At 50.6% G+C, this 22,314-nt stretch overlaps 1 protein-coding gene across 1 annotated transcript; it reads left to right on the top strand.

The window, feature by feature from the left end:
- The first annotated feature begins 111 nt into the window (after positions 1-111).
- Positions 112-16,413, top strand: ABHD16A (abhydrolase domain containing 16A). The gene is made up of 20 exons (XM_030928251.1): positions 112-400; positions 1,411-1,467; positions 2,209-2,275; positions 2,521-2,607; positions 6,502-6,587; positions 9,927-10,000; positions 10,216-10,338; positions 11,435-11,549; positions 11,674-11,775; positions 12,756-12,819; positions 13,226-13,275; positions 13,650-13,773; positions 14,250-14,354; positions 14,584-14,647; positions 15,067-15,123; positions 15,269-15,331; positions 15,471-15,547; positions 15,631-15,729; positions 15,824-15,870; positions 16,072-16,413. The coding sequence occupies exons 1-20, from the start codon at positions 140-142 to the stop codon at positions 16,153-16,155; spliced, it is 1,806 nt and encodes a 601-aa protein (XP_030784111.1). The 5' UTR covers positions 112-139; the 3' UTR covers positions 16,156-16,413.
- The last annotated feature ends 5,901 nt before the right edge of the window (positions 16,414-22,314 follow it).

Here is a 22,314-nt window from a genome sequence, read left to right as displayed (position 1 = left end):
ATAATGAGACAGAAAAAAATTACTGAGCTATGCCTGGGAATTTTCTGATTCTCCGCGTTCCTAAATCTTCCACTAGTTTCGGACCACTGCTGCACCCGTAGCCCCAACTGCGCGAAACTCTTCTCAGGAAGCACTGAAAATGTCGCAACTCGCCCGGAGGCGGAGCCGGTACGGGCTGACGTCAAGGGCACACAACACCTCAGAGGCAGGGAGGGCGGGGCCGGCAGGGGGACTTGCTGCTGGAAGAGCAGCGGCCCAAGCCAGGGCCATGGCGAAGCTGCTGAGCTGCGTCCTAGGCCCCCGGCTGTACAAAATCTACCGGGAGAGGGACTCTGAAAGGGCCCCGGCCAGCGTCCCTGAAACGCCAACGGCAGTCACTGCCCCCCATTCCAGCTCCTGGGTGAGTCGAGTTCCTCCCCGCCGAGGAACGTGGTACAGTCCAAACCCTTTACGGCCTTTGCTCCTCAGAAGTGCCCATAATGGGAAATAAGGGGAGCCTGCTTGTCAAGCCAGTTATTCGCAAAGTCTGCGCTCTGTGTGCTTCCTGAGTTAAAGTCACGCCTACGGACTGGCCGCCTCCTTTCTTTTTCGCTCTTTACCGCTTTCTCATTCCGACTGCCACTCCTTGCTCTTTCCTCTCCGCGTCCCCCCACCCTGTCTGTCGTGGTTCGTGCCAGTCCTAGTTGAGTCTTAAGTCCCGGGAAAGAGACCCTGCGCGGACTGGGGAGCCGTTGAATTTTGCCGTCGGACTCCCAATTTCCTCTTTCGCAGTGCCTCTTCGTGCCTCCCCCGGCTCCGTTTTTATCTTCCCTTTACCCTTGCCTTGAATTTCAGAATGACTTTTACAGATCCTGTATCCGTAGGTCCTCCCCTCAACCCCCGCCCAACCTAGCCTGGAGACCCGAGTCATTGTATTCTGGAGAGCGGGCGGTGGTGGTAGGCTGTTCTAAATATTATCTTCCTTTTTATCAGTTGTCTCACATTGTGTTACTGTCTCCTACAAACTGCCCGCTCCTACCCACATTCTCTTCTTAGTCAACTACTCTTATTTCTGATGCTTTTCTTTCCTTCTTAGATTGTCTTGGTGTCTTTCTTCTCAAACTAACCCTTCTCCCCATATGCACGCGCCTGCAATCCATTTTAAACTAGACTGTGGAAAAGGAGCAAAAATCGTCCAATGCTGCTTTCACTTTTGCTTCCAAATCCAGCTCCCTGTGTTTGTTCCCATGGTCGGGGTGGGAAATTAGGTTCAGGGTGAGGGTGAGGAAGAGCGTTTTCTGTGGGGGCCGGGGATGTCTCAAGAGATAGTCAAGGAGAGTAGAACCGGAGGACACACAGCAGAGCTTCTGAAAGGGAAGGAAAAGGACCTGCCAATGGCAGGGTCCTTAAGGAGGCCATCTGTTTTGGCAGGATACGTACTATCAGCCCCGTGCCCTGGAGAAACATGCTGACAGCATCCTGGCACTGGTATGTCTACCCTGGCATCTGGGACTCTCTGCATCTTTCAGACCCACCTGTCCTCTTGAACTTAGCCTTCCCTAGCTTGGGAGCAACAGTGCCCCTGGGGTTGGGGGATGCTCTGGGCTCTGCAGCAGACCTCTCCAACACAGACACACAGACACACTCAAAGTGTACATACTTGGCACTCCCCTTTGGTATGTAGCACTGCTTTCTCTGGGGGCAGCCTGAACCATAAGGAAAACATGTTTACTCTTGGGACCATCTGCAGGTGCTAAGTCCTGCAGTTCCCCAGTGACCTGTCCTCCCTGGCAACTAACCTCTTTGGCTGCAGGGACAGCTGTTCGTTCTGGCACAGTTCCTGTGGTGACGTCTGCGCATCTCTTGGGGACCAGGTCAGGGGCTGTCTTGAGCAGGGCCAATTGAAAAGGCTTGATTAACTTGAGTAGACAGAGAGACTGCCTTTAAATGTGATGGAATTATGCCTGGAGATGGAAGACATAATTCTTCCATAATTCCAGAGGAAGAAAATAGAACCTGTACCTAGTTTTCCCAGCCTCCATTACACTGACACACTACTTTTCAACAAATATTGAGCATCTACTATATTCATGGTGTCATACACCAAATATGATATGATATCCCTCAGGTTGTCCATCTTGCTCAGAGTATAGGCCTGGAATGGCAGGCGTGTGTGTGTGTGTGTGTGTGTGTGTGTATTGATTGCCTGTCCCTGTCTCTCTGCTGCAGGCTTCAGTATTCTGGTCCATCTCTTATTACTCCTCTCCCTTCGCCTTCTTCTACTTGTACAGGAAAGGTCAGTGTGGTTTCAAAGGTGGTGGGGTAGCAAATGGGCAGGTTGTTGGCAGAGGAGCCAGCTCCCTAAAGAGGAGAGGGGACCTGTGAGGATGGCTTGGCTTCCTTCTTCCATCAGGCATCTTCTTCCTCTTAGGGTATGGCTGTTCCAAACAGGGAGTGTGGGGTGGAGGTTGGGGCTGAACTGGGAAGAGGAGCTGAGGAACACTGCGGAGAGGGTCTCACATTGTCCCTCTCCCTTCCCAGGTTACTTGAGTTTGTCCAAAGTGGTGCCGTTTTCTCACTATGCTGGGACATTGCTGCTACTTCTGGCAGGCGTGGCCTGCCTCCGAGGTAGGTGGAGAGGAAACCTGGTTTGAATCTTATCTGTCACTGTCACTGGGTACATATTAAGTACCTTGTGCAAATACAGTTTAGTGATGGGCCCTGAGAGGGAATCATTGAGAATGGTTTAAGGCATGATCTTTTCCTTAAAAGACTTGGGTTATAAATATGAAAACAAAAAGGTTTGCTTTTTTTTTTTTTTTTTTTTTTTTTTTTCAAGAGAGAGGGTCTCACCATGTTGTTTAGGCTGGTCTCAAACTCCTGAACTCAAAGTGATCCTCCCACCTCAGCCTCCCAAAGTACTGGGATTGTAGATGTGAGCCACTATGCCTGGCTGCTATTATCTAGATAAGATGCATATACCCTACAACAATTCTATATATGTATACACACTAGGGAAACTCCTCCACATGTATAAACAATATATATGTACAAGAATACAGCATATAACATTGTTTGTGATAATCCTAAGCTGGAAACAATTCCAGTGGCTACCAATAGTAGGATGGATAAAATATGTTCTGTGCAGCTGGGTGCGGTGGCTCACACCTATAATCCCAGTACTTTGGGAGGCAGAGGCCAGTGGATCATGAGGTCAGGAGTTCGAGACCAGCCTGACCAACATGGTAAAACCCCGTCTCTACTAAAAATACAAAAATTAGCTGGGCGTGGTGGCACGTGCCTGTAATCCCAGCTACTCAGGAGGCTGAGGCAGGAGAATAGCTTGAACCTGGGAGGCAAAGATTGCAGTGAAACGAGATTGCACTACTGCACTCCATCTTGGGCGACAGAGCAAGAGTCCGTCTCAAAAAAAAAAAGAAAAAAAGTTCTGTGCAATAGCCATGCAACAGAACACTATATAGCAATGCAAATGAACAAACTATAGCTACACTCATCAACGCAGATGAAACCAGGTGTGGTGGCTCATGCTTGTAATCCTAGCAGTTTGGTAGGCTGAGGCGGACAGATCACCAGAGGTCAGGAGTTCAAGACCCGCCTGTCCAACATGGTGGAACCCCATCTCTGCTAAACATACGAAAAAAAAATTAGCTAGCTATGGTGGTGAGCACCTGTAATCCCAGCTATTCGGGAGGCTGAGGCAGTAGAATTGCTTGAACCTGAGAGGCAGAGGTTGCAGTGAGCCAAGATTGAGCTACTGCACTGCATCCTGGGCAACAGAGCAAGGCTCCATCTCAGAAAAAAATAAAATACAAAAAATTAACTGGGCATGGTGGCACATGCCTGTAGTCTTAACGGCTTGGGAGGCTAAGGCATGAGAATTGCTTGAACCTGGGAGGCAGAGGTTGCAGTGAGCCAAGATAGCACCACTGCACTTCAGCCTGGGTGACAGAGCGAGACTCTGTCTCCAGAAAAAAGCAATGCAGATGAATTTCTGAAATGTTGTGTTAAATAGAATAAGCTAACCACAAAATAATGTATGCAATATGTTTTCATTTATATAAAATTCAAAAGGGATGCACATGTTTGAGGTAGAACACCAAAGACAACAAGGGCATGGTTTTCTTAAAAGTTCGGAGAGTGATTACCTGGGGTAGGGGAGTACAGAATAGGGGAGACCCCTGCTGAAGGGTGACTGTGTTCTCTTTGTTGACCTAGGTGATAGTCACCTGAATGTTTGCTTTGTATTGTTTAAACTGAATATATGTTTTATGTACATATGTTATATCTCGCAGTTTAAAAAAATAAAGAGGCAGAACAGATCAGCTACCCCTAGTGGGTACATAAGATGACAACCAGGTGATGGGCAATACTTGAATATGGGGGTGGTGGGGTCAGGGCTGGATGGCCGCAGTTGGGTCCAGGACCTTCTGCGTGAGGTGCTCTGCCCCCTGATCTCTGCAGGGCTGGGCTGTCTCCTCAGAGAGGTCTTCCCTGACCACCTTGTCTAAAAGTAGCTCCCACTGCTCAGTTTTATCTTAATTTTTTATTTTATTTATTTTTAATTTAGAAAAAATACAGAAAAAATTAGCTACACGTGGTGGCGGGCGCTTGTAATCCCAGCTACTTGGGAGGCTGTGGCAGGAGAATCACATGAACCAGGGAGACGGAGGTTGTGGTGAGCCGAGATCATACCATTGCACTCCAGCCTGGGCAACAAGAGCGAAACTCTATCTCAAAAAAAAAAAAAAGGGCCGGGCGCGGTGGCTCAAGCCTGTAATCCCAGCACTTTGGGAGGACGAGACGGGTGGATCACAAGGTCAGGAGATTGAGACCATCCTGGCTAACCCGGTGAAACCCCGTCTCTACTAAAAAATACAAAAAACTAGCCGGGTGAGGTGGCGGGCACCTATAGTCCCAGCTACTCGGGAGGCTGAGGCAGGAGAATGGCGTGAACCCGAAAGGCGGAGCTTGCAGTGAGCTGAGATCTGGCCACTGCACTCCAGTTTGGGCGACAGAGTGAGACTCCGTCTCAAAAAAAAAAAAAAAAAGGAAAAAGGAAAAATACAGAAAAGTCCACAGAACAAAATATAAAAGGCTTTTTAAATTTTTTAATATATAGTTTTGTGATTTTTTTTATATACAGTTTTGTGATATTTGCTTTAAATGCTTTCTGTCAATAAAATACTAAAGCACCACAGTTACGGTTGGAGTTCCCATTGGAATCCTTTCAGTCCTATCTTCCTCTTTCCTCAGAAGTAATAATTGTCATTTGGTGTGGGGTTTTGTTTTGTTTTTTTCTGGCACATACCTTTATGAAACATATACCTTATTTCCTCAAGTCTAAGCTGCTATCAATTGTAAAATGAATACTAATTTCAGAGTTTTCAAGGGTTAAAAAATATACATCTTAGAATCTATGAAATATGCTATCTATAAGCAGTATGTATTATTTTGCACATTTTACAGTTTTAGCATAAATGTTATCACTCCATACAAATCATTCTGCAGCACACATCATTCTCTCATCGTATCGTTTTGGGGGACTACCATTGATGACACATAAAGTTCTAGTTCATTCCTGTTGTATTTTCTTTGTAGCATTTATCCCTCTCTGAAATGTTCTTGTTTATTGTCTTCTGGCTGTACCTCACCCCAACCAGAATGCCAGCTCTCTGAGAGCCAGCAGCTGTGTATCTCATTTCCTGCTGAGTCTCCTGTGTGTAGAATGGTGCCTGCCTGGCACATAACACCTGCCAGGTCAGTGAGGAGAGAAGTTAGGGTTTGAGGTGCCTCCGCAGTGAAAGGAGAGTGGATGCGATCACTGGGCGTGTAAGTGGAAAGAGAGAAGAGAGAGTCAGTACTGAGAGTTGCTTCTGCTTCAGAGAGGAAAGCAGAAAGGAGGCAGGAGAGGAACTGTTCAGGAATTGGAAGGAGTCAAGGATGGGCCCAGGAAACAGAGGCAGGAAGAATCTTGAGGGACAGGAAGAATGCTGAGTGGTACAGTTGAAGAGAATGAGGATGGAAGAATCAGGGATTCAGTGAGGAAGTAATTATGGGCAGGAGTTGGAGACTATGAAACCAGATGGCAAGGGGCTAGAATATACAGAAAAGAGGCAGAAAGCAAGCATTGGAGAAGAGAAATTTGATTTTTCACAAGGGAGAATAGTACTATAAGACAGTGTTTAATAGTGTCATATAATAGGTTATATGACAGTGTTTAAAGACTGAGGAAAATGAACATTCTGAAAGATGGTAGGTTAAGGATCATCTGTAGAGACACAAACTGCAGAAGCTATGGAGAAGAAGCATCCTGTAGCCAGTTGCTGGATTTGGAGGAAGAGGGTTGGCTCAGGTCTATTTCTCCACATCCTATGCCCTCAGTTCCTTTTTCTTTCACTTCTTTCAGGGCCTTCTCTTAGCCCATTTCCAATTGTTTTCCTAAAACCTAGGCATTCTGCTTTCCAGTTTTCCTAGCACTGTTTCTTATCCTTTTTCTACCAGGCATTGGCCGCTGGACCAACCCCCAGTACCGGCAGTTCATCACCATCTTGGAAGCAACGCATCGGAACCAGTCTTCAGAAAACAAGGTGAGAGGCTCTAGGAAAAGTGCCACACAGGTGCCCGGTAGCAGCTTCCTCAGTTGTCCCTCAGAGCACCGGACACTGGCTTCTGCAGGAAGAGGAGGTGTGTTTTACCACCTGCCACACTGGGTGTTTGCTTGCACATTGCTATATCTCTTCTCCCCTCCATTAGTGAACTGTCCACCTGAGAAGTTTTTCTTCCCTACCACTTCTAATGGAATATTCTGCTAGAACAATCTTCCCCCTCCCTCACCTGCAAGAACTGGCTAAACTAGAAACATTCCACAATGTTTCTTTTTTCTTTTCTTTTTCTTTTCTTTTCTTTTTTTTTGAGACGGAGTCTTGTTCTGTCACCCAGGCTGGAGTGCAGTGGCCGGATCTCAGCTCACTGCAAGCTCCGCCTCCCGGGTTCACGCCATTCTCCTGCCTCAGCCTCCCAAGTAGCTGGGACTACAGGCGCCCGCCACCTCATCCGGCTAGTTTTTTGTATTTTTAGTAGAGACGGGATTTCACCGTGTTAGCCAGGATGGTCTCGATCTCCTGACCTCATGATCCGCCCGTCTCGGCCTCCCAAAGTGCTGGGATTACAGGCTTGAGCCACCGCGCCCGGCCTTCTTTTCTTTTTCTTTCTTTTTTTTTTTTGAGATGGAGTTTTGCTCTTGTTGCCCAGGCTGGAATGCAATGGCACGATCTCAGCTCACTGCAACCTCCGCCTCCCGGGTTCAAGTGATTCTCCTGTCTCAGCCTCCTGAGTAGTTAGGATTACAGGCATGTGGCACCCACGCCCACTAATTTTTGTATTTTTAGTAGAGACGGGGTTTCACCATATTGGCCAGGCTGGTCTCGAACTCATGACCTCAGGCGATCTGCCTGCCCGGCCTCCCAAAGTGCTGGGATTAGAGGCGTGAGCCACCACGCCTGGCCTCTTTTTTTTTTTTTTTTTCCTTTGAGACAGAGTCTCACTCTGTTACTCAGGCCAAAGTGCAGTGTGGTACAATCTGTTTACTACAACATCCACCTCCCAGGTTCAAACGATTCTCATGCGTCAGCCTCCTGAGTAGCTGGAATTACAGGCGCGCACCACCATGCCCAACTAATTTTTGTGTTTTTAGTAGAGACAAGGTTTCACCACGTTGGCCAGGATGGTCTTGAATTCCTGACCTCAGATGATCTGCCTGCCTTGGCCTTCCAGAGTGCTGGGATTACAGGTGTGAGCCACTGTGCCTGTCCCACAGTGTTTCTTTTTTTTTCTTTTGAGATGAAGTTTCGCTCTTGTTGCCCAGGCTGGAGTGCAATGGCATGATTCCAGCTCACTGCAACCTCTGCCTCCTGGGTTCAAGTGATTCTCCTGCCTCAGCCTCCCAAGTAGCTGGGATTATAAGCATGCACTACCACACCTGGCTAATTTTGTATTTTTAGTAGAAATGGGGTTTCGCCATGTTGGTGAGGCTGGTCTCAAACTCCTGACCTCAGGTGATCCACCTGCCTTGGCCTCCCAAAGTGCTGGGATTAGAGGCGTGAGCCACTGCACCCAGCCCACAATGTTTTTTAGAAGGTAGTTTTCTCTGTATCACAGCAGCTCAGTTCTATAAATGTTTATTTTTGTTGTATACACTGAATACCATGTTATCCTTGTTTGTGGATGGGACAAGGTGGACAGGTATGTCCACTCCTGTGCCTGGGAGTACAGCATGGTGCCAGGAGGGAGAAAAGCTAGGGCTCAGTGTCTTGGGAATTGTGCCAGGCCAGCTGGTGCTGGACTGTGATTATCTTTGAGGATGGGCTTTGGGGCCCCATAAAGCTCTTTTCTGTAATGGGAGGTTTCTGGGATCAAACAGCTATGACCACCGTCATTGCATTCCTGGCTATTCCACACTATTTATGGAACTGTGTAATGATGCCTGTACTATGCTACTGGCTGAGGCATTTGGCACACACCTTTCTGATCCTCACAACAGCTGAGTGAGGTGGCATTATTACCCTTATTTATAAATTTGAGAAAACAGAGGCAAAAAGAGGTTAAGTGACCCATTCGGAGTCATAGAGCAAGAAAGTGGCTAAGTCCAGATTTGAGAGCAGGTCTGAGCAAAGCCTGCCTGAAATTTGCTTTTATTCATCTTGTTTTGCCATTTACCTTTTTGTATAATTTTTCTATTGCTCTCTGTTATTCAAATTATTTTTGAAGTGTCAAAAAATTTCTGTGCAGAAAATAAAAACCCTCAAAATAGAGTGCTGGGAGCTCAGGGGACAATACAGTCAAGTATTAAGACACAGCTAGGCCAGGCGCGGTGGCTCACACTTGTAATCCCAGCACTTTGGGAGGCCAAGGCGGGTGGATCACGAGGTCAGGAGATCGAGACCATCCTGGCTAACATGGTGAAACTCCATCTCTGCTAAAGATACAAAAATTAGCCAGGCATGGCAGTGGGCGCCTGTAGTCCCAGCTACTTGGGAGGCTGAAGCAGGAGAATGGCGTGAACCCAGGAGGCAGAGCTTGCAGTGAGCCAAGATGGCGCCACTGCACTCCAGCCTGGATGACAGAGCGAGACTCATCTCAAAAAAAAGAAAAGACGCAGCTCCCACTGTCCTCAAAAAACATGTGGAGCTGGCGAGGTGGTTCATGCCTACAATCCCAGCATTTTTGGAAGCCGAGGAAGGAGGATCGCTTCAGCCCAGGAGTTCGAGACCAGCCTGGGCAACATAGTAAGACCTTGTCTCTAAAGAAAATTTTAAAAATTAGCTGGGCATGGTAGCACATGTCTGTAGTCCCAGCTACTCCAGAGGCTGAGGTAGGGGATCACTTGGGCCTGGGAGTTTGAGGCTGCAGTGAGGGCTAAGTAGGAGCATCACTTGGGCCTGGGATTTTGAGGCCGCCGCCTCCTCTCTGTCTCACTCAACCTTGGGTCTGTCGGTGTGATCTGCTGGGAGATTTCTAAACCTCTAAGATAGTACCCCATAAGGGACCCAGGTGGGGAATAGACCGTGACCAGCCAGCGGCCCCCTTCTACCCCATCACTCAAAAGCACTAGCACCTTCAGCCACTTCTCCTGGGGGTGGGTCAGGCTTAGTTTTTTAGAAAAGCAGAGTGTTAGGTTCCTAGCTTGGAAGAGGGCAGACAGGCCAGTCCTGATAACCTGATGGGGCCTACCATCTCGCCTGATTTTCTGGTCCCATTAGAATTTTCCATCTGAGAATTGGGAGGGTGTTGACCTCTGCTTGGTTTTCCCATGATGTATGGGGATCAGACCCCTGGATAACAAAGGTGTTGTTGAGGGTGGGTAGGAGGGCCTCCCCTGAGTTCTCAACACCCCTTTTCCTCCCCTTTTACTCTCGTGTCCACTGCAGAGGCAGCTTGCCAAGTACAACTTTGACTTCCGGAGCTGGCCAGTCGACTTCCACTGGGAAGAACCCAGCAGCCGGTGAGGACCCAATTCTTTTGCTCTATCCCTCCCCTTGGAACCATTCCAAATAATCCCTGCCCTGCCCTGTCCCCCCACCTCCATGCCCTCTCAGGTCACAGTGCCTACCTTCCAGTGCCATTATGTCGTTCCTAGTCCCCCACTGTTCTCCAGATCTCAGACGTCCAGCTTGTTGCTCCTGACCCCATCCTTCCCTGCATCTTTCCCTTCCTCAGGAAGGAGTCTCGAGGGGGCCCTTCCCGCCGGGGTGTGGCCCTGCTTCGCCCAGAGCCCCTGCACCGGGGAACAGCAGACACCCTCCTCAACCGTGTGAAGAAGCTGCCTTGTCAGATCGCCAGGTGGGAAATGGCAGGGAGGAGAGGCCTGCTGGGGTGGAGGGGCCATTTCAGGAGGGCTCTGGGAGTGGATGCTCCGTTGTAAAATAGCTGTCACTCATTGGGCCTAGTGTCGTATGGTTTGTGTAAATCATTTATGGCAAAGTCATTTTTATCCACATTTATGTTTGAAGAAAAGAGGCTCAGAGAGGTCTGGAGTCTCAAAGGTAGTAAGTGAAGAACTGGGATATGAACAAAAGCTCCTTCAGTGAGGCTGAGAATGAGCAGTGGGGGTGGGGTGGGGGTGGGGAGGACACACACCTGTAGCTAGGGCAGGCTCTGGTGGCATCTGTGTACCCATCGTGGCCCCTCTGCCCGGTTGTTATTCCACCTTGGCTCTGGGCCCCTGTGCGCCTGTGTCTGCACCTGTGATGAACCTGCCCTGCAAGGTTGCTGAGGAGATTAAGTAAGGTAACATGTTCTGAAGGGCTCCTGCCTTGCCTGGGTGCTTGAGAGCACGTGGTAAATCCCAAATAAAGCTCAGTCGTGGGTACTGATGATGTCAGAAGGAATGGAAATAACCACCTATATCTTACAATGGAACAGACACTGGGAATTTTCTATTGCTGGGAGTTAGGAGGCAGCTTCTAGAATACCAAGGAACAGGGTGGACTTAGTGGTTGGTCGTTGACAGTGTGCTAATTGGTCAGGAAGGGAAGCCATATTTGAGGTTTTGAATTACAACCATCATGTTTTAAAGTATTATTTATTTGGGGACCTTTAATATGTTGTACTTAGATTTTAAGAAATCATAATCTGATAACTTCGCATTTATTATGTATAGAAAGTACATCATAAAACTCTCAGAATTCTGTACATACAGGATATGTGTGTACTGAGCCACAATATAAAATATTTATCTTACAAAGGTTGCACTAAGAAAAGTTTGAAAAACATCAGCCTGGTACATATTTCATTAGGGCTTGAAATAGGAAAGTAAAGCTGTGAAAGTCAGAGGTGAAGCAGGCCTTACAGTCTGTGAGTGTCCCCAGCACAGTGTCCCCAGCACAGTTCCCACGCCTCACCAGGGTTGGGGTTTGTTAACCTGTGTTCCCCACAGCTACCTGGTGGCGCACACCCTGGGGCGCCGGATGCTGTATCCAGGCTCTGTGTACCTGCTCCAGAAGGCCCTCATGCCTGTGCTGCTGCAGGGCCAGGCCCGACTGGTGGAAGAGGTGAGGCTTCCCTGCCCGCCCATCCCCTACAGCCCTCCCCTCCCACCCCCACCTCCCCTGCCCTACCCTTGTGATGTGGCCTTCTGCCCCTTGGCAACCTGGCCATTGCATCTCCCCTACTCAGTGTAATGGGCGCCGGGCAAAGCTGCTGGCCTGTGATGGCAATGAGATTGACACCATGTTTGTGGACCGGCGGGGGACAGCTGAGCCCCAGGGACAGAAGCTGGTAAGAGGGAGCAGGGAGCCCAGAGGTGGGGTGAGTGTGAGGAAGGCAGTAGAGGTCTGGGGACCCCAATGCTATAGCATCTCCCTGGAGGAACCACTACTGGGATAATCCCATCTCCTAGCTCCACCCTAAAGACCTTGTGATGTAGTGAAACCCTGTGATAGAGAAACAGATGAAGTAGGAGAGACGTTCAAGAACCAGAAACTAATATTAATAGTTACCCCTTTGACAGCACTTCACACTTACATATATTTCTCATAGTTCTCATAGTATATATGAAGCATATATATTTAATTCTCACAACGATCCCGTGAGATAGTTACTGCTTATGTTAGCCCATTTTATAGGAGATGAAACTGAAGCACAGAAAACCTTTCCTGGACCTCACAGTAAGTAGTAGAGCTGGTATTTGGACCCACGCAGCCTGGCTTCAAAGTCTCCTGCCTCCATGAAGCAGCCGTGGAAAGAGCACTAAGCCAGGAGTCTAGGGAGCTGGGTTCTAGTCCTGGCTCTGCCCATCTGCTATGAGAGTTCATGCAAATCCCACCACCCGTGGGCTTCAGCTTGGGGCGCCATGGCATTACAGTTTATCTGACCATAAGACTGGAGCTCAGAGAGGGATAGGGAGAGCAGTCAGCATACCACACAATAGCAATGGTCACAGAAGATAACAGACCCGAAAACTAGAAAGGAAAAACATCTCCATAGTCCCTTTCCTGAGAGAGACCCAGCTGGTAATCTTCCAAGGAAAAGTGGGCATGACTGGGTGGTCAAGCAGTTCAGCCTCTGAGGAGTATTTGTAATCCCTTTGCTTCTCCTCTTATGGACCCTGTGGAATGAGAAGCTTCCATTCCTCTTGGAGAAAACAGAGACCTGCCCTTTCCTCTTCCCTGCAAAGCTCTTCATGGGCTGCCCTCGCCCAAAGGGAGTTTTTCAGTCCCAACTTGGACCCCAGCCCTTCCTTCCTGCCTCCTTCCTAGGTGATCTGCTGTGAGGGGAATGCTGGGTTTTACGAGGTGGGGTGCATCTCCACGCCCCTGGAAGGTAGGATGGTGACTCAGCCTCCTTGTCTCTGCTGTTTGAAGGGAATGTCCCTGCCTCCCACACTGATCTGACCTCCCCTGGCCTCCACTTTCTCTGGGTGAGGTTTTGAGTCTCTCAGCTTTAGGGAAAAGTCCACTCGCCATTTGCTTTGATAACCTTACATCCCTCCCCTGACCTGTGTCCCTAATTATGCTTTTCATTCTGTTCCATTCCCCTACCACACACCCCACACAGTCACACGCCTCTCCCTGTACTGCTTCAGAACCTTTGGTGTCATCTCCTATTCTGGGAAGGCTTGCAGTTATTTGCCTGTAAGCTGGGGAGTACTTCTGCTCTTCCTTCCCCCAGGGATGGAGAAAGGGGTGTGGGCCATAAGGTCTCAGTTCCTCCTCCCCCTGTGTTACAGCTGGATATTCAGTCCTGGGCTGGAATCATCCAGGCTTTGCTGGAAGCACGGTGAGACCATCTCAGGAATCCCTTCCTTTTCCTGAATTATGTCTGTTTCCCTCTGGTCAGCCACTGGAGGGAGGAGAGGGGCTGTGGATTTCTTGAAGGGCCTCCCACTCACCTGAGAGCTGGGGGCTAGGAGGTTGTGAAGGCAGAATTGGGAGCCATGCCCCCATCCCCACAGTGGGGGGCTGGTGGGAGAGATGGAGGTGGATCTCATTGTACACATCCGTCTTCTGGAAAGAACAACCTCTCCTACCATCCCTTCCTTCTACACCTTCTCTGTCTGTCATAGGTGGCTGCAGGAGGGGTCCATGTTGGGAGGGACAGGTGAGCTGGCCTTTGGTGCTGACACAATCCTGACTTTGCCCTTCTTCCTGTAGGGGGTGCCGTTCCCGCAGAATGAGGCCAATGCCATGGATGTGGTGGTCCAGTTTGCCATCCACCGCCTGGGCTTCCAGCCCCAGGACATCATCATCTATGCCTGGTCCATCGGTGGTTTCACTGGTACCAGCCTCCCTCCCATCCCCCTACTTTAGACAGATTCAGGACCACCCAGCCCTACCCAGGAGAGGTGGGGAAATGCACTAGTGGCCCTGGGGTGGGGTAGAGGCTCAAGGAAGAAGAGAGAGGAAGTAGAATCTCTGAGTGGGCCTGGAAGAAGCTATCGTATTTGTATACACTTCACCTTTCCTTCCCCTCTTGTGCCCAGTCATTAAAAGGAAAACAGACCCAGGTCCTGGGTGGGGAGATCACGGAAAGTGAATGTTTCCTGCCTGTTATCTTCAGTGCACTGTCTCCAGTGTTCTATCCCCATCCTCTCCAGACAGTTCCCTGACCAAGTGAAGTAGGTTAAGAAAAAAAACAAGGAATAACATAGGGGGAATGGGGTTGGCCTACAGGGTAAGTGGGATGAGAGCATGGGTGGTGAGGAGAAAGGAGCCTTTCTCAGTTCTTACTTTTCTTCCCTGCCCTGGTACCAGCCACGTGGGCCGCCATGTCCTACCCAGATGTTAGTGCTGTGATCCTGGATGCCTCCTTTGATGACCTGGTGCCCTTGGCCTTGAAGGTCATGCCAGACAGCTGGAGTGAGTGCATCTCCTGGGCCTGCCCTTCCTGGGAAGGGGTGGTCTGGAACTGGGAACTGTTCTGAGATGGCTCCCTTTTCCTTGGGTGGGGTGTAAGTCACCCCATTGTTGGAAGCAGGAGGACTCCTTTGTTTGGTGGCCTCAGTTTTCTTTCTCCGTGAACAGTGAGGACTTTTATGTTGGGTAAAGGCTTTGTCTCTGCCATCCCTTCACCTTTATCCCACTCTAGGGGGCCTGGTGACCAGGACCGTGAGGCAGCATCTCAATCTAAACAATGCAGAGCAGCTGTGCAGGTGAGCGCCAGCCAGCATCCAGCATCGAACACCTGCCCCTTAAACAGCTCTGCTGGGCACTTAAACGCTGAAACCAGTACTAAAGTGCAAGTTGGTAAAAGGCCACTGGCTGACATCGCAAGTGACCCTGCCACCACCTAAACTGGCCTCAACTGGCCCTCCCAGGTCCCCTGGGACTCTGGACCACCTCAGGATCTGGTAACCAAAGGGTTAAGGCCTGGCACAGCAGGGGTCTCCCAGCAGGGCCAGACTGAACCATGCCCATTCTTAAATATTCCCTCTCACCCCTGAGTGAAGGGCTTGGTCACAGACTGTGCTGTAGAAGGGGATAAGAATGCTTCCAGTGCGGGGATGGGGGTGGGCCAGTTGTCACCCGTCTCCCTCTGAGCTCTCCCTTCCCACTGCTCTGTTCTCTGAAGATACCTGGGTCCTGTACTGCTGATCCGGAGAACCAAGGATGAGATCATCACTACCACGTGAGTGCCTGGGGAGGTCGGCTCTCACCAATCCCAGACATGGCCAGGAATTTTCCCCTCCCACCTCTGCTCACCAGAAACCCGGGTATCTAGACCTTTCCTCCTAACCTTCAGCCCCTCCAGGGTACATTCTTCTCACTCCTAGGGTTCCTGAGGACATCATGTCCAACCGAGGCAATGACCTCCTGCTGAAGCTCCTGCAGCATCGGTGAGAGTCAGGGTGTGTGCGTGCTGGGGGCAGTGTACACACACACATACTGACACCAGCACAGGGAAGGAGGCAGAAAGGCTCAGGAATGGTGAATGAAAAAAATCAGCCCTGACCTGTCCCGGCGCTTCCTCCATAGGTATCCCAGGGTGATGGCAGAGGAGGGTCTTCAAGTGGTGAGGCAGTGGTTGGAGGCCTCCTCACAGCTGGAGGAAGGTGAGAAGGGATCCAGTGAGGCTTGGGGTGGGGGCCCAGCAAGGTCAGTTTGCTGACTGGCTGTCATCTCTCTCCCTGACCAGCCTCAATTTACAGCCGATGGGAGGTGGAAGAGGACTGGTGTCTGTCTGTCCTCCGCTCCTACCAGGCAGAACATGGGCCTGACTTCCCTTGGAGCGTGGGTAAGGAGCTCCTGCAGGAAAGGGGGTGGGAAGAGCCTAGGAAGGGGATGAATACCCACATGTGTGGCCTGTTTTGAGCACCTCCTCTCTGCAGGGGAGGACATGAGTGCAGATGGACGGCGGCAGCTGGCTTTGTTTCTGGTGAGCTAAGGAGTGGGAAGTGGGAAGGTTCTTGAATGGCCAGGGCTCACATAGGGGGACTCGGAATACCCTATAAGCATTGGAAGTGGCAGCTTTTGTAGAGTGGGTGGTGGGTGCGGAGGCGAAGGGTGGGGAGGGAGTCCAGTGGTTGCCCCTCCCTACAGTGCTCTGTACCCCACCTGTCCCACCTCCTTTCCTCAGGCTCGGAAGCATCTGCACAACTTTGAGGCCACTCACTGCACCCCACTCCCAGCCCAGAACTTCCAGATGCCCTGGCACCTCTAGGGACCACACTGGGACTCATTATGGAAGAATGGGGTGAGAGGAGACATGAAGAAAGACCCTCTTATTTGTGATTCTCTGTGTTCATGTTGCTGTTTATAGTTTGTGGAAAGTGGGGGGGCCATCCCTCTTCTCACCACTGTTCCTCTTGCACGTTTCCCCTCATTCATGTGGCTATACTTAACCTTCTCCAACATACATCTTGCATTACATGAATGAATTATTCCTAATAATTAATAAAAAGATATTTTTTCTACTATCTGGCTAATTATATCACTTCTCAAGTGTCCAGGGAGCCAGAGGCAGGTAATGAGGAGAGCAGAGGCCCCAAAGAGGCTTTGGGAAACCCTAACCCTAGACAGCTCATCTAACCCTTTCCATCTCTGTGTCCTCCCAGGCCTTCAGCCCCTAACCTGAGCTATCTTCAGGCAGTGGGTCCCCAAACCTCCCCCTTCCCTGGTGTGCCTACTGTTACCACAACTGTGCAGCCTCTTCTCCCTGGCCCGTCCTGCCTCCTTCCTCAGTTCTTCCTGCATACAACCACCCCAGGAGCCTATGGTTGCCCCCTCCTGCTTATGGCCCATGAGCTTTCTAGGATCCGATTTCACCTACCCAGTGCTTCTGTTGGTTTCCAGGTTCAACCTGCATGATGTTACTAGCAGTGCCCCCAATTTTCCTTGCTCACCTCTTGTTATCTTCATGAGGAGTAAGGAAGGGCCTGCTCCCCATGTCTTATGCAGCAAACCCTGCACACCCAGCTTGCCATGTCATCAAGTCTCCGTCCTCATAGCCTTTTTGCAGTTCAGCAAACACAGGCCCTGCCAGGGCCTGAGGGCCAGGTGCCAAGGACTCATGTCTTCTCAGAGCCATACTTTGCCTTTTGGACAGCTCTGTTAGAAGCAGCAGCTTAGGCTGTACCTGAGGACATTGGCTCCCCATAACTTCCGTCTATCTCTAATCTTTGGACCTTGTGGAACACAGTGAATGAGTCCCTCTTCCACTGGTTTGTTGCCTGGTTTTTTGTTTTTTTTTTTTTTTTTTGAGACGGAGTCTCACTCTGTTGCCCAGGCTGGAGTGCAGTGGCACAATCTCAGCTCACTGCAACCTCCGCCTCCCAGGTTCAAGCGATCTTCCTGCCTCAGCCCCACTAGTAGTAGTTGGGATTACAGGCATGCGCCACCATGCCTGTCTAATTTTTGTATATTTAGTAAAGACGAGGTTTCACAATGTTGGCCAGGCTGGTCTCAAACTCCTAACCTCAGGTGATCCGCCCGCCTCGGCCTCCCAAAGTGCTGGGATTACAGGCGTGAGCCACTGCGCCTGGCCGATGGCCACTTTTTCATTTGAAAACTTCTCTTTTCCAGATGAAAGACCCCAAGGCTTATCACCCTGAGTCCATTGTGGTTTTGTTTTGTTTTGTTGGGGGTGGTTTTTTGTTTGTTTTTTGAGATGGATTCTCTGTCACCCAGGCTGGAGTGCAGTGGCACGATCTCGGCTCATTGCAACCTCTGTCTCCCAGGTTCAAGCGATTCTCCTGTCTCAGCCTCCCAAGCATCTGGGATTACAGGTGTGCGCCACCATGCACAGCTAATTTTTCGTATTTTAGTAGAGATTTCACCATGTTGCCCAGGCTGGTCTCAAACTCCTGAGTTCAGGCAATCCACCCGTCTCAGCCAAGTCCATTGTTTTGAGCAAGATGTTTAACATGGGCAACAATGTTCTGATGTCCTAGATAGAGTCTCTGGCTAAATTTCTGTGTCTTCTCCAAACCCAGTGCATGAAGCTCATCTGTAACCCCCAGGGCAGAGGCTGTGTGTGCCTCCATTAGCACTGCAACTCCTTAAGGGAAGGTATACTGAGTCTCCACTGGAAGTGGAGATCTGAGAATCAGGTGATGTGATGCCTGAAATTTGGAGTTAGAAGAGGGAGGTGACCACAGCTCCATAATGCTCCACCATTAGTGAACAGGTGGACAGCTGATACTGGTGCCCTCTTCTCTGTCCCATTCCAGGGGGCAAATGATGGGAAGTGTGGAACATGAAGCTCTGGAGCCAGCTGCACAATTCTGAATCCCGCCCTCCCAGATCCAACAAAACAGTTAATCCCCTGGAAACCAAATTTTTGTTCAGCTAAGGGAAGCTCCTTAAATGCAAATAGGAGCTGGGCATGGTGGCTGACATCTGTAATCCCAGCATTTTGGGAGGCTGGGGCAGGAGGATCACTTGAGCCTAAAAGTTCAAGACTGGAAAGAGCAACATAGGGAGACTCCATCGCTACAAAAAATTAAAAAATTAGCCAGGCATGGTGGCATGCGCCCGTGGTCCCAGATACTCTGGAGGCGGTGGTAAGAGGATCGCTTGGTTGAGGATCACAGTAGGTTGAGGCTGCAGTGACCTGTGATGGTGCCACTGGACTCCAGCTTAGGTGACAGAGTGAGACTCTGTCTCAAAAAAAAAAAAAAAAAAAAAAACCACCAAAAGGGTGCCTAGTCTCACCTCCCTTACCTTGGGGACAAAGGACACCCCTCTCTGGACATGGCCATTAGGGACTCTGCTGAACTGCCCCTACTGCCACTTTCCCCCATCTTCCTGCGTGTAATTGTAGAGAACAGTGGATGCCCTGAGGGGCCCTTAGATACCAGAAATTGGGTAGGGAAAGGGAGGCTCAACATGTGAATTCTGAACCCCCCACCCAGGGGCCTCAGCCTACTTCAGATTACTCGTTATGCAATAAGGTTCAGAGCAGCTGTGTTTGTTTTCAGAACCAATCCCCACCCAGGGGTGGGACCAGGCCCCTGTCCGCTCCTCACCCTATACAGCAAAGTTCCGGCAGTTCCAGGGGATGATCAGCAGAGATGCAGATGCCCACAGTTGCTGGGGCGCTAGACCCTTCTATACTGGACACAGGGTGAGGCCTGAAAGTCCAGGCACCTGAGGAGCTGGGCAAACTAGGAGAGAAGATGGCGCTGGGAGAAAGGAAAGTTACACCCTGGACGGGCAACCTGTGAAGAAGTGGCTCCGGGCTGGGCCAAAAAGCCTCATACTACGCCTTCTCATTGACCTAAGCTCCACCCTGAATGCCTCCAGTGTGAGGTGCTGGACTGGCTCTGGGCTGCCTGCTTGGGTTGAGGGTTTGCTCCTAGGAGAGGCATGTGTTTCTCGCAGGACTATCACAAGCGAGTGAGGGCTCCGGAAGTGGAGGGCCCGAGAGGGTGGGGAGCTCAGGCGTCAGCGATAGCCAGATTTCCGTCCATCCATCCGTCCATCCATCCATCCATCCATCCAGTCAACAAGCCATACCGGATTCTTCAGGAATCCAGTCATTCATTTATATTTAGGTTAAAGACCCTCTCTCTGGTTCCTCTCTAAAACGCAGTCTCGAGCCGCTCCCGGAGCAGACCAAGGCCCTCTCCCGGCCGGGTCATCTACAGCCCCGCCCCTGATTTGCCTGGCTCCATTCCCCTAACCTTGGCGTTCTGCCGCCAGGCCCCGCCTTCTTTGTTTCGTCACTCGGTTGCTTACCTTAACGCTAGGTAGGAGCTCTCAGCAAGGATACTGGCCTCTGCTGCTGTTGCCATGGCGACTATTTCAACTCCCTGCCTCTTCACCCCAGGAAAACCTTCGCGGAACCCGTCACCATGGAAACGAACTCTCCGGACTCTTAGCACGCGTTGGGCTGGCCCTGCCGCGTCGACAGGGGAGGAGCAAAACGCAACAAAAACGGGATTAATTCCTCAGAGGCCGCGCCCCCTCCGAAGAAGGCCCCACCCTGTCCCGGCCTCACCCCTCCTCGAAATACTAATTCGAGGACATACTCCGCGAATACTGGGGGAGTGTCTTGCCCTCCGGTTCCCTCAAGGCCCACGGTCGCTTGAATTCCACAGGAAGTCCTCCCGGACCTCTCAGGGTGATCCTCTCCGGAAGCCCAGCCTCAGCCTCGCAAAGCCTCTAGTCGTTGACCTTTTGGTTGCGATTATATTCGAGAGGGAGCTTCAGAGGGCGCCATGAGGGTCCCCTGTGCTTCCCCTTTGCCCTTTGCCCTCTTCGCTTCAAGAGGAGCCTTGGCTCTCTGATTCTTTTTATTATTTTTTTTTTTTGAGGCGGAGTCTTGCTCCGTCTTTATATTTAGGTTAAAGACCCTCTCTCTGGTTCCTCTCTAGAACGCAGTCTCGAGCCGCTCCCGGAACAGACCAAGGCCCTCTCCCGGCCGGGTTACTACAGCCCCGCCCCTCATTTGCCTCGCTCCATTCCCCTAACCAGGCTGGAGTGCAATGGCGCGATCGCGATCTCGGCTCACTGCAACCTCCTCCTCCCGGGTTCAAGCGATTCTCCTGCCTCAGCTTCCTGAGTAGCTGGGACTACAGGCGCGCGCCACCACTCCCGGCTAATTTTTATGTTTAGTAGAGACGGAGTTTCACCATATTTTCTAGGATGATCTCCATCTCTCTCTCTCTTTTTTTTTTTTTTTTTTTTGAGATGGAGTTTCTCTCTTGTTGCCCAGGCTGGAGTGCAATGGTACGATCTCGGCTCTCTGCAACGTCCACCTCCCGGGTTCAAGCAATTCTCCTGCCTCAGCCTCCTGAGTAGCTGGGATTACAGGCGCATGCCACCACGCCGGCTAATTTTTTGTATTTTTAGTAGAGACGGGGTTTCACCATGTTGTGCCAGGCTGGTCTTGAATTCCTGACGTCAGGCGATCCACCCGCCTCAGCCTCCCAAAGTGCTGGGATTACAGACGTGAGCCACTGCGCCCGGCATGATCTCTTGACCTTGTGATCCGCCCGCCTTGGCCTCCCAAAGTGCTAGGATTGCAGGCGTGAGCCACCGCGCCTGGCGCTTTGATTCTTTTTGTCTATCACTCTGTGCACTCATTCATTCAAGACATTTATGTAGGTGCCCGGCGTTCCTCCCCAGTTCTCCACTACTCTGGCTTTTCTCTAATACAATTTATTTTATTTTATTTTATTATTTATTTAGTATGGAGTCTCACTCTGTTGCCCAGGCTAGAGTGCAGTGATGTGATCTCGGTTCACTGCAACCTCCGCCTCCCAGGTTCAAGCGATTCTCGTGCCTCAGCCTCCCGAGTAGCTGGGATTACAGGAGCGTGCCACCACACCTGGCTAATGTTTTTGTATTTTTGGTAGAGACGGGGTTTCACCATGTTGCTCAGGCTGGTTGCAAACTCTTGACCTCGAATGATCCCCCCACCTCGGCCTCCCAAAGTGCTGGGATTACAGGCATGAGCCACCGGGCCAGGCCAATTTATTTTATTTTTAAAGTATTATTATTATTATTATTATTATTTTTTTTGAGACGGAGTCTTGCTCTGCCGCCCAGGCTGGAGTGCTGTGGCCGGCTCTCAGCTCACTGCAAGCTCCGCCTCCCGGGTTCACGCCATTCTCCTGTCTCAGCCTCCCGAGTAGCTGGGACTACAGGCGCCCGCCTCGTCGCCCGGCTAGTTTTTTTTGTATTTTTTAGTAGAGACGGGGTTTCAGCGTATTAGCCAGGATGGTCTCGATCTCCTGACCTCGTGATCCGCCCGTCTCGGCCTCCCAAAGTGCTGGGATTACAGGCTTGAGCCACCGCGCCCGGCCAAAAGTATTATCATTGTTATTTGAGACAGCAGTGGCGTGATCACTGCAGCCTCGACCTCCTGGGTTCAAGCGATCCTCCCACCTCAGCCTCCTGAGTAGCTGGGACTAAAGGCACACGCCACCACGCCCCGCTAATTGTTTTCTACTTTTTCTTGTAGGGATGGGTTCTCACTATGTTGCCCAGACTGGTCTCCAACTCTTGGGCTCAAGAGATCCTCCCTCCTTGGCCTCCCAAGGTAATGGGGTTACAGTTGTGAGCCACTGCGCCCAGTGTGAGCCACTGCGCCCAGCCTAATACAGTTTTTTGTTGTTGTTGTTATTTTTGTTTTTTTGAGACGGAGTTTCATTCTTGTTGCCCAAGCTGGAGTGCAGTGACGCGATCTCGGCTCACTGCAACCTCCGCCTCCCGTGTTCAAGCGATTCTCCTGCGCTTTTTGTATTTGTAGTAGAAACGGGGTTTCACCATGTTAGCCAGGGTGGTCGCGAATTCCTGACCTCAGGTGATCCACCCACCGCGGCCTCCTAAAGTGCTGGGATTATAGGCGTGAGCCACCGCAGTCCGGCTGTAA

Source organism: Rhinopithecus roxellana, chromosome 4, assembly GCF_007565055.1.
Source record: "Rhinopithecus roxellana isolate Shanxi Qingling chromosome 4, ASM756505v1, whole genome shotgun sequence".
NCBI lineage: Eukaryota > Metazoa > Chordata > Mammalia > Primates > Cercopithecidae > Rhinopithecus > Rhinopithecus roxellana.
This window is presented reverse-complemented; position numbering and strand designations above follow the sequence as displayed.